The 13,114-nt window shown below is 37.9% G+C and overlaps 1 protein-coding gene across 4 annotated transcripts in view; it reads right to left on the minus strand.

The window, feature by feature from the left end:
• Positions 1-13,114, minus strand: part of LOC132126291 (plasma membrane calcium-transporting ATPase 2-like) — a 91,200-nt gene that overhangs the window by 35,040 nt on the left and 43,046 nt on the right. For all 4 annotated transcript variants that reach the window (XM_059537470.1, XM_059537468.1, XM_059537471.1 and 1 more), the window contains exon 2: positions 10,118-10,597. In XM_059537470.1, coding sequence (XP_059393453.1) covers positions 10,118-10,313 — 196 coding nt within the window. In that variant the 5' untranslated portion in view covers positions 10,314-10,597. The remainder of the gene's footprint in view (positions 1-10,117; positions 10,598-13,114) is intronic.

Here is a 13,114-nt window from a genome sequence, read left to right on the forward strand (position 1 = left end):
GGCTGCATTCCAACTCAGCACACAAATGACATCACAAGGGAAAGACGTACAGAAAGGGCAGCCGTTCATTTTGTTTATAAAACTACACTACTCGCCTTGGTTTGCAGTATAAGGTGTTATATTTAGCATACAATAAATGCAACAGAAATGGAGAAGTGTGAATAAGTTTGGAGTTGTTGTCGTCAGCAAATATTTGCAGTCACAAGACATCTCCACAAAGGGCAACATTGTGAGGCGTCAAACACTTTGGGCAGTACTAGTAACCTTTTTCAAACGCACAAACAGAGGGAGGAAGGCCATGAACATTATAAATCACTTTAACAAGTATTGGTCCAGCCTGTATTATGGGATTCAATTCTTCAATTTTCAGATGCACAGATTGTGCCCAGTTACTGCCAGATTGACCAATTTGTGAGTGGACAGATTGTGCAAAAGAATTAAGATGGTGTAATTTACTCATCCTTAAGTCATTTACAAAAGTTAAAATCAAAATAATCCTTCCTAGCAGCAAATACAAATTTAAACAACAGGAACAGAAATGAGGTACTAAGCAAACTCTTGCGTGCTACTGCCTTCTCTGCTGACTAATCAGGACTGCTAGGAATAAACTACTTTGTAAAATGTATTCAAATAGAAAACTTTTGTGAAGCATAGTAATATTTCACAATATTACGGTGTTGTTGTATTTATCATCTGAAGAGTGGGCAAGCAAAGGAGAATTTTCTAAAACAAATGCAAACAGAATCCAAACTCTGGCATGACAGTTTATGTCTGTTTATGCAATGAAAAATATTTTTCAAAATTTGTTTTGGATTTTTAGCATTTACTGCAAGAAAATCATATGAAACCTTAAACCTTGAATTCCACCTTAAAAATCCTGCATTTTGTTTTGCTCTCTTGGCCAAGATGAGAGGTGAGAGAGAGATCTTGAACACATGGACAGCATAAGGGCTGTGGCTGTCTGGAGGAGAGCCAGTCACACCCCCTACAGATACACCAACTCTCTCTCTCTCTCTCTGAACAACATGACCATCATTTTCTCAGAAAACCGCCAACCTGAAACACAGAGCCTAGCAGTAAATACACCATGTCCTCCTTTCTTATGCCGTTTACTTCAAACCCACTAACTGTTTGTTTAGAAAATTACAGTGTCTATAAATTAAACCATGAATCTTATGTTTAAGCTAAGTGTAGGAACTTGCTGAATGAATGGAAGATTGCTCTGAGAATGACTTATTTTGGTTTATCTTCCTCACATAAAACTATCAAAATGCTTGCAATACATTTGTATTAAGTCATACAGACCACTTTTTTACTGGACATAAATAAACACAGTCTAAAAATTTTTTTGTTATCACCTAAAGGAAGGTTTGGAACAGCTTTTCTGCTTTTAAAATAATGCATCAACACTGGACAGGTAAATCATTTCATATTTAACGCCTGGCAGCTCATCTCTCTGCTGCTCCCCAGGGAATGGGCTTTTTATTTCTTAAAAAAAAACTCTTGAAAAAATAAAAAGCAATTAAAAGTACAAAATCAAGATAGATGCGTTTAAAATTAAAACATGACGTGCGTTTTATTTTTAATTGCCCACTTATCATCATTTGATAAAGGTAACTCATTTATAGCTTGACTGCATCATTTTAATGTTTTACCTTGTTAATGTTACTACTACACTAAATCTCTTTGCTGCTGCACAGTGTGAGACATTTCATTGTGTCTTTGAACTGCTTAAATGTATGTACAACTAGGCATTATTCAAACTAGGCAATCCTTTCCCACATCACAAAGCAATAAAACCATAGTTTGATCATATGACCCCACAGGCACCATAGAAGCTTATTTGAATGGATAATTTCTATTACACAACAGCATCTCTAACAGTACTGTGACTCTTGCCTTTGGTCCCATGTTGCTTAAGTATACAAAAATAGTTAAGAAAAGGACATTTTCCAATCTGCTTCTTTCTATCTGGTTAAGGAAGTGTTCATCAGCTCTTAATGATGCATTGGGTATATAAGGGCTCCCGACTTGCCTGTGTACCAGAATAAAAGTAAAAACCCATGCTAACAGGACACCATGCTCATGCTATGGAGAACACTTTGATGAGAATTTAAGGAGTTGTGTGCCTAATAAAGGTCTTAGTTTGTCATGCAAGACTGGATTCCAATTAGCCTAAACTTTTTTGTTTGTTGTTGAAACACTAGGGGGAGATAAGGCGAGAAGAATGCATGTCATTTTAATGTGTTTTTCCAGCTAGCTCACATCTCATGAAGAAAGCCTCCATTAATACACACCAGACCACATGCACTTAAAGAAAACAACCTCCATATTTGTTTTCATTTATTTATGCTTTGCACCATTAATTATAATTCGACGTGCACTCAGGACGGTGCATGCACACTGGCTTATCTCAGCCAGGAAAATTTACTTTTTATAACACTCTTTGTGCAAAAGAGACAACATTTATGATGCAGTTATTGTCAGATTTATTTTGTGATTTCAAATATGAAATTGAATCGTAGGCTTAGTGAACAGTTTTGGAGAATCTGATGTTTTCACATTCAAAGAGATAGGAGTTGCACTTAGACCCCGAAGCCGCCGGCAGGCGCCGCCATTTGCGCCATTTAGAATTTCAGCCGCCGCCAGCCAATAATTTCCTAAGCCAAATTGAGCCGCCATCTGATAAAGTTTGGCTGAGCCGGCTAGAATTATTTGCATCATATAATAATTCTATCACATAGAGACATACACACACACGAAATATATAAACAATACACGAGATCTATTTCCCCACTGGTTTCATAACAGCACCGTCTTGTGCTCGTTGCTACGATACACAGACTCACAGTGAATTGACGACCAATTAAAATTGCTCGTTTTCCGTCCAGAAGAAGCGATGCATTTTTTTTTCTCGCACTGAGGTGAAATGGCGGAAAGAAACAAGCAAGGTAATTTTGATCTCACTTGTCACTTACTTTCCTAATTCCTACGTACTTTTTTTTTTTACTTAGGCCTAGCCACACTTTTGTTAAATCTTCAGGGCACGGTTGCACAAACACCTGAATCAAAGATTGATGTTATGAACCAAATATTCTGGAACGGAGAGATTTATAGCACTGAACGTGATATTACTGCAGTAACAAACCACCGTTTCCACATTGCTAATTCACGAAGCATGCTTCAGTGTACATTGAAGTGAAATGTGCAAAACTTTGTCGAAAATAATACTGATAACAGTGTGTGTTTATATTAAGGCGAGACACGGCAGGCAAAAACATCGTTTTTTTTCCTGGTCACTTTTGAGATTTTTGGATATTTGTCTTCAATAACATATCTTCTTTCAGACTTGTGGTGAAAAAAAGTCTGAAATACACATTTAGGTCTTTATTTTACTACACTTCGTCTGTTTGCGTCTGTAGATTTCTCATAAATTCAACAGTTTGCGTTCTTAACCAACATACTTCTCCGCGATCTCTGCCGTCACCCTCTCAATCATGCACCGTTTAGCTCTCTCTCTTCTGTACAGTCCTGTTGGATCCAAATATGGTCATTTCCTTTTTATCAGCAACCAATCGTGAAAGTAAAAAGACTGAATGCATGATCTCATTGTCTGATGATAAATCTTTGAAGCCCGTTTTCTCAAAATGACCTTTCTCTCATACTCCAAGTCCGAAATCTCCACTTCAGTAGTACCTAGTTATATTATGAAGACATTTACAGAGGGATTTGTAAATATATTATTCCTAGCCTGATATATAACATTTTATTCCAAAAAACATGGCGAAAATCGTTTTTTTTAAGGCTATTATTGACACAGTATATTCTGATTTACAGGATAACAAAAGTAGATATCCATAAATCCCTCTGTAATTTTTTACCATCAATTGTAGGCTATTTGAAAATGTTTAGTAGCATACAGACTACAAAATAAATATTTGCATACATTTGTGAAAGTAAAATCTGGTGTTTTCTTTATTACATTGTATTGCATTTTGTAGAAATATAGTGTAAGCCATGCATTGCTTGGAAAGATTGAGATCTAGTTAATCAGTATAACATAGACATCTGTAGACACGAAGGTGCAGCTTCAGCCATTTGCAGCTATGAAAAATTTGGCGGCTGCAGCAGCCATTTAGGTTTTGGCTGAGCCGGCTAGCCAGCCAATAACTTCATCAGCCAGCCATTATTCTCAAAACAAATGGCTTCGGGCTGTAGTTGCACTTGCATACCCAAGGAGAAGGGTGTAACTGCAGCCTGGAGATCTCCAAATGGGAGTGGCTTCCTCCGATTGACAGACAGACACGACACACATGTGCAAATTTTTTTTTTCATCAAACTTGTTTCAGTGCAAACTCCATCCCACAGCTGATTCTAAATATTTTATTGGTTGTGCCAATTAAAGTGTTGATTTCCTAGAATAAAAAAAAAATGCTTTACTGTAAACCTACTTATTTTTTTTAGCTACAAATTAGTTATTTGAATTTATTTAGTATTAAAATAATTTAGATTGGAATTCTTTACATTCAAATTCAAGTTTGAATTCTACATCTAATTTGCGACCTTATAAACTTAAGTTCAGGAACTCAATAGGATTTTAAAAGGCATTTCTACTGTGAATAGTGCACAACCCTTGATTTTCTTGACCGCTGCCTTGTATTGTCACACAACTCATGCTAAGGCATGTTAAACAAAGCTATCCTATATAAATATTTGCTGATGAATGCCTCATTCAGCAATCAACAAAGAAAACAGGCTACAAAGTTACTATGGATGGATCCTCGAGTCACTGGAGAGAAGGAGGGAGATGGCAACGCTGTGGGGTCCTGTAGTGTGCATGGGGGACTTAAGGTACATCCTTGCCCCCTGCTTCCATTGCCCTTTCAAAACACCACCTCCAACTCTTCTCTTGGCACGCAAGAACCTCAGGAGTTTCTGTACAGAATCAGTAGGTTCATTTCATATTGAATGTATTATAACTAAGAAAAGGCTGCTTGAGTTTCACTTTCCCAGCAGGTCTCATAAAATCTACAGAAATTATTTCATATCATATTGCTACTCACTGCGTAGATATAACTAGATATCATTATGGTGAATGTGAGACATGCAGTAATCACAAATCTCAGATGCCGTATCACAGCTAATGGAGGAAAATGCAGAGAAAATTATATCTGCCATAAGCATTTATGCTCTCCCTCCCTCATTTCTGATCCGTGATTGTTTAGACCTCTTGAACAGCTGGATGGTGCTTTTCCATCAGGCTATTCAGAGAGGAGCAGGAAATATTCACATTAATTGACCATCCAAGTAAATCTGTGCAGATATAAACCTGCAACTGGACTTAATAGTGGGCTGTGATATGCTTCTGCTGCCATGGCAATTTGCTATATTGGGTATTCAAATGGCATGTTAAGCAGCTAGGTTCTTGTCCACAGTACCACGTGTTCAATGAGCAAGTTCTTTAACAGCACTTTTGAGTTACATCATAACCTTGATACATTGATATGTTCAAAAGTTTGGGGTCATTAAGATAAAAAAAATAAATGCTAATAAATACTTTATTCAGCAAGGATGCAAATAGTTGCAAACAACGTTTCCAAAGATTTCTATTTCAAATAAATGCTGTTCTTTTGATCTTAGAATGTGCCACTGAAGACTGGAGTAATGGTTGAAAAATGTGCTTTGCCATCACAGGAATAAACAACATTTTAAAATATATTACAAAAAGAGTAATACTAATTCATGGTATGACTGTTTTACTGTATTTTTGATCAAATAAATGCAGCAATGGTGAGCTTAAGACCAATTGTGATCCAATTAAGTTTTATTATCAATGTATGTCTCCTATAATACTAACTGTCAGAACACATACCAAAAAAAAAATCTATCCATAAATTATATTTTCTTACTTGATATCCTCACAGATTTTTATTATAACTTGTTTTGCTAGGGCCAAAACAGTAGGTCTTCCTTGTTCAGGCCTTGGTGTGATTGGAACAGCTGCCAAAAGATTGTCTATATTAACAGGAAACAAATGAAAGGAAGTGATAAAACCCAATGTTAGCCATTCAGCCAAATAAACAAGTGATACCCTCTAAAAAAAGTCAAGCAAACAAAGTCCACTGAGAGCCATTGTGTGAAAACAACTTGTATTGATTTAGTAGGGAATTTGAGGAGTGGTTCAGTAGAACCTGCAAAGTCTAAAGGCCGAGATAAGAGGTTAAAAACATCTTTTGTTTTTATCTATTTATCTTAGGAGGCCACAACATATCTCGACCATAAAGAGTACACATAAATGGCTGCTGAACCTATAACTCTTGAATGGACTGTAATGGAACTGTATTCAGCGGTCTGTGTTATGCTGTAATGCAAAAAGGAGAGGTTTGGATTTAAAAAAATATATTATAGCAGACCGGTGATGATTCATTTTTCCTCATAAGCCAAGCATGTAACAAGAGCTTACATCGTGGCCAGTGCCAAGCTAATATGCCTCTACTGTCAATTTCAATGTTTTTGCTTCCTTTCTTTTAACAAATGCACGAAAGCAGTCAGACTCGCACGCCCCAGACAAAACACGTTTATGCTATGTGACAAGAACCATGTCAAAAGGACTCCACAGCACCTTTAAAAGAAATGCTCCTTTACTTTTTCCACCTACTCTTCTATTTAAAGGCGAAAGAGAAAACATAATTATGCCCCCTTCAATAAAATTAGTCATTTCTTGTGTGGGGAAGTCTGTACAGCTGTCCCTTCATTGCTAAATGGAACAGAGCGATGATCTAAAATGTAATTAAGGACACGGTGTGGAGCAAATTTCAATGGTAGAATGATCCAACAGAGCCCATATGCTGAAGTGGAGATGAGAAGCCTGCTGGTGTTTGCTTAGTGGGATGACAGCGAAGCCTAATCTCACCTTGCGCTGATGGAGGAGAAATAAGACCGCCTTGATTGTGTGACAAACTGGTTTATGATAAAGTATTACAATATCAAGGTCACTGGGAAGGAGGACTGTACAGCCATTCTGTAAACTGGAATGCTTATTCAGTAAGCATATGTGAATATCTTTCAAAGGTCAGTATGAGGGTCTAGCTTTTCTTTGGATGAGCTGTCACCTTCAGTGCCACGCAAGTATCTTAAATCAACAGAATTGTTCAAGGTTTGATGGTAAACAACCTTCCAGAGCCATGAGGCAAAACAAGACTGCATCCCGAGAGTAGAATTATCTTGTCACCAAGTGTCACTTCAAGTGATATAAGTACTCAAATCATACTGAACAAATATGTAACACTTAATGTGGCTTTTCAACTTCAAATATTTTAGATGCCTAACTGAATCTAACATTCAGTTAGGCGTCTAACTGAAATGATTTGCAGCCATGTTCTAGTGGTTAGCATACATTAAGCTGTAGGTTTATACAGGTGAGACCTGTTTGAATCCAGCTTGCAACATTTTCCAATTACTTTCCCTCTTTCTTGACTGTCTGTATGAATTCATGTGTCAGAAAGGCCTAAAAAGTACCATGTTGTAGGGTCTAAACAAACATATTTGTTGAAGAATATTCTGGGTTTTATTTGTTCGTTGGTTGACTTTCAGCTCCATGTTGGCAAAAAGGCTGGTCTCATAGTAAACACAGGTACAGAATAAAATTTATACTATTTACAAAACTATATAAGACAACAGATTAATTCAAGATAAAACTTCTAAAATGAATTTAGATGATATCCAAGTATTGCCGTCAAGACACATTTCTGAGTAAAACCATTGTCTGATTGCATCTAACGCAACGTATACTCTGGGTTAAATGCAAAATAAACTTAAGATACTGACAGCATCTATGTTTTGCTGTTGATTACCACAGAAAATAACTTGTGCTTAACTTGCATTCAACCCAAAATATTTCCATCAAGAATGCATTTTTATGTAGTAGATTTGAAGGTCAGCTGTAAAACCCAAGACATGAAGAACATTCCAAAAATGTCTGGGACAAAGCAACAAAAATGCTTAAATTAGGAAAAGGGGACACTGCTAGCTGAATTATCCAGCAGTAGAAACGTCAAATTACCAAAACACTGTCTACATAAACTTGTCCCACAAGACTCTCCTCTTGAAATGCAGACTGGATAGGAAAACACAAAGCAGCAAACAATCACAGAGCTCAGTAGAGGAGAACAAAATAAATCTAAAAAGCTCTGCATAACGCTTACACGTATATGAGGGTGGCACAAAAGCATCCATTACTCTAAAGAAACTTTGCAAAGCATGTCCGGAGTTTGCCACAAATGCCCACGTGACCAAACTGTGACGTAAGAAAAGAGCTTGTGGTCAGATGACTAGATGATAGAGCTTTTCCAAAGCACATGTAAAACACAACACTTCCCACAATCATAACACCATGCTTACAGTGAAGTATGGTGGAGTGGAGTCATGCTTGCAGCTAAATATTTAAAGCTTTCATTGCTGAAATGGATTCAGCATATATTAAACCTGAAATATGCAACACATTTAGTTTTCTGTTAAATAAGAGTTTCAAATATACATCAATTGAAATTGATTTTGCAACATGTACCAGTGCTTTCTGCATACGGCACAACTGCATCAAGCTCTCGTGCATGTACAGGTAGGGCTGGATGATTATGGCCTAAAATCAAAACCTCGATTAATTGAACATTTTACCTCGATTACGATTAATGAACGATTATTTTGTTTCTGTTTTGTTGCCCTCATAGTTTACTGACAAGGTTTGTACTGTAAATATGATTGACTATTAAAGGTAATTATCCAAATTCGAATTATATTTGAATTTAAAATACATAATTTTAGTTAGGGTAAAGAAAAGCTTTTGGCTTATCTTCTGAGTTCACAAGAGGATGCATTGGGCAAAATATTACTAATGCACATTTATTCAAAGCATAAGAAAATATGACTTGTGAAAAAAGTGCATAATATTTAGAATAATGTTTATAAACCAATTATAATTAAGTAGCTTAAATAACTATAAACAAGACAGCACCATGTGTGCATGCATAGTTTAATTCAAAGGGGTGAAAGCCAATAACACAGAGTACATTTTTCATTTAAACATGAGATGCAGTAGGATGGGGAAAACCCACCATAAAGTCCCACGATATGTTTTTGAAAAAAACTGAACCCACCTTAATTTTACAAGGCTTTCTTAACATGCGGCTCTATTGTGTGAGACGCGAGTGCAAGGGTAATAGAAGACGTCCCTCTCTAGAAAATGCGTGAAATATGAGTTGTGTGTGAATGGTTTGGTTTCAGTTTTGACGTGAACAAGATCTTCTCAACATTCTCTTTTTCCGCGATATTTTGATTGAACATCGCAGCAGCGCTGCATCTAGTTGCTTCAACTGTATAGGTTAACAAAAACATTATAATGCAATGACACTTTTATATTATCATCGCATTTTGTGCGCCACTGATAAAAAGCCAAAGTATAATTTGACAATCCGCATCCGCGCACCGTCTGCATTATGTAATTTTCATCATCAAGAAGGCTCCGTCCACGCGGCCTCAAAAAGTGCCTGCACGTGGAAGGGGTCCGCGGCTGTCAACAGCGCATGCACGAGGTGAATGATGACAGAAGTGGTACTTGCTCGTCGAGCTCGTCCGCCTTCTGAAAGCTGTGCGGAAGAAGCTGTGTGTGAGACGGATCAGAACGCGGAATGTGAAGTATACCCGGGACGGGCCTTAAAGCTGCCTCCTTAACCGACACCTGGATTTTTATTTTATTTTTTTATTTTATTTTTTTTGACAGCCCTAGCGCTAACATGGTAGCTCGATATAATAATACAAATCCGATCATCTAATCGCTTGAATGTCCAAACCATAAAACAAATACAACTGACAAAGTTTAGTGAAGACGCAAGGCCATCACTATGTGTTGAACCGGCATTCACCTCCGTGTTTTGCTTTTATGCCACTGACTAGAGAGTAGAGTCATGTGACTACACACGCGGTAGTATGTTTTTAAGGGGGAAGTATTAACAGGAAAACATGGGAAAATTACGTCGGTTAGAGGTTGTGAATTTCGGTTTCGATTACTTTTCGATTAATCGTCCAGCCCTATGTATAGGTGTAGATCTGCACTGATTCTTACCCTCGATAGGTGAGGTATTGAGCCTGCGGCAGATCCCTTGCACATCTCCGTAGCATTCTGCAATCTTGTTGACTGCTTCGCCACTGCGGAGCTCCATCAGCTCACGGAGCTGCATTGTCGTGCAGCCAAAGTCCACTTCGTGGTCAACCTCGGCGACCGAGTTCCCCGGCGGGTGGTCTGCAGTGTTGTTTGCCATTTTGACTCCTCGAGTTTCAGTCAAGCCTCGGGACGTGAGACTTCCGATGATCCACTTGTAAACGTAAGACTGGGTGATACAGGAATGCTTCAGATAGGTGTTACAGTGTTTCCAAGTTCAACAGGTCTTTCTGTGTGTTTGCTGCGATGTGATCAGAACTGTCTTGAAAGCGAACGAGCATCAGAGGAAGTGTTTCTGAAGGGAATGATCCAAGTCGGACATGTTACCGTTGCTGCAAGGCATTAAAGGGATGCAGTGTAGACTCGAGACGCACCACAGAAAAACTGAAACAAAAAGAAAAACAGACAGGCTTTAAATTATTTTGCAAATCATTGGAAAAATGTCCTAATTTCGAAACTTAAACATTTTGTGACAGAACAGACAGGCAATGTTGACACGATCTAAATGACTAGAACCCCTTCTGCTTGTGAATGAAGTGATAAAACTGTGGGAAAATGACAAAATGTTACAAAATACAGAGCAACAACTTTCTTTCCCCCACACAGCAGTTCTACAAACTTCCTCATGCACTCGAACAATCACAATGTACACATGCAACCCATAAAAGATGCCTAGTTTGTACATCTAGTGGGAATCTCCAACTCAGACACAGATTCCGTCCATCGCAGTCATACATAAATAATTAACCCCAAAGGAATCCATAGTTTAGGAGCTAAATAAAGTGTTTACTGTTTTGCTGCCAGTCTCCAAGCCCACAGAAGAAGGTAGGAGGAAAACACAGAGATAGAAAGAGAAAAAGAGAGGGTAGTGGGTACAAAAAAAAGCTGGGGAAGGAAAAAAAAACTCAAGAGATAAGGTGTTCTGTGTTAATGTGAGATAGGGGAGTTTCCAACTCCGTCGGGTTTTCTTATGCACACGGAATATGAAAAATAGAGGTCACTCTTTGATGTGTGCTTGCAGTGATCAGAGATGAAATTTCGGACTGGGACACATCTAACAGTGCTACGGCCAAATTCCCACTATCACATCCGCACAGTCAGTGATGGTAGCCATAAAAAGCGAAGCACTGAGTACTTGAAAGCCCTGAGGTGGATTTTAACCCAGATTGGATTACAGTCCACTCCTCCTTCAGCGTCAGTCAAGCTTCAGCCTCATTGCACACTGCACTGACCTCTTAACCTTTAACAGAGGAGACATCAGCTCATGGTAGTTTTATTCTGATCAAAGTGACCCAATTCTGATGAATGGTTTAAACTGCTGAGGTCAATTATTCTCACCTCTCTTTAGGCCATCCTTAAAAATATTTTGGTTTGCAGTAACAGTCATTTAAAAAAAAAAAAAAAAAAAAAAAAGGGTCGGTAGGTCGGTTTATTTTTTTTTTTCAAGTTTCAATTTTTGGCGATGGTGATGAAGTAAGCATGAATTTAAACAAATTAGCATATCGTGACGTCACTGACTGTGTCTTCAACCCGTGCCTTCGGGCGCATAATTGCAAACCTCATTTTGATGCAGGCTATATGGACCACAAACAAATTAAAATCTTTGTCAAAAACATGTTTATTGCATGAATTTCAGGTGAGAAGAAAAAAAATGAGGTACTGTTTTACTTGCATCCACCACTAGGTATCAATGCAACCTACAAATGAGAGACTGTTTACTTTGCTTTCTTGGGTTGTCACTTTTGTGAAAAAATCCTGTTTGATTTGAGAGACAAGTGTTCATTGAATCGATTGTAAAATCGATTTTTTTATGTCTAAATAAGTTCTATACGGCAAATAACACCAAATATAGGTAAATCCACGGACAACAGGCAGGACGAATGTAAAGACCAATATTTCTGATGATTTATTGGCATGAAGTTACGTGCACAATGACAAACAGGAGTGCAACATTTTCGAAAAACAATAAGCAGAGTGGACTACCAAAATGCAAAACATTTACTGCAGGCTTCAACATGGCTGTGTTTACGATTAGAAATGTCAACAACAACAAAAAAAATCGCATAGGCGATTCTAGGGCTGTCAAAAAAAAAAAATCGAATAAAATAAAATAAAAAATGTAAAATAAAAATCCACATTCGAATGCAAAAACGTTGCATTCGAATTTTAGGTGTGCATTAAGGAAGCTGCCTTATGAGCCCCAGTACTTCACAGTCCGTGTTCCATTCCATCTCGCCGCGCGCACAGCCGTGTCTACACAACTTTCAAAGGCGAACGAGCTAGACACGCAGTAGCTGCTGTCTCATCTTTCACCTCGTGTACGCTCACCATCCGCGCAGTCTCAAAAAATGCCCGCACGCGGATGATGAAAAGGACATAATGCAGACAGTGTGCGGACAGCCAAAGTATACTTGATCTTTATCAGTGGCGCACAAGATGCGATGATGATGTATGTGGCATTGCATTATAAGGTTATGTTAGCCTATCCAGTTGAAGCCACTACAAAAAAACAAAAAAAAAAAAACAAAGAGAGCACATCAATGTGGAGAAGATCTTGTTTACATCAAAACTGAAACCAAGCCGTTCACACAAAATGCACATTTCGCGCATTTTCTAGGGGGACGCCGTTGGACTCGCGTCTCGCACAAGAGAGCCGCATGTTTAGAAAGACATGTAAAATTAATTAATTTAATTTAATTTTCTAAAAAGATCTCGAGACTTTATGTTGGGTTTTTGTTCCCCATCCCACTGCATCTCATGTTTTTAAATGAAAAAAAAAAAATATTCTGTGTGACTGGTTTTCAGCCCTTTTTATTTAACAATGCATGCATACATGACGCTGTTTTGTTTATAGTTCTTTAAGCAACTTAATTTATAATTTTTTTCACAGTCATGTATTCT

Source organism: Carassius carassius, chromosome 44, assembly GCF_963082965.1.
Source record: "Carassius carassius chromosome 44, fCarCar2.1, whole genome shotgun sequence".
In the NCBI taxonomy this organism is placed as follows: Eukaryota; Metazoa; Chordata; class Actinopteri; order Cypriniformes; family Cyprinidae; genus Carassius; species Carassius carassius.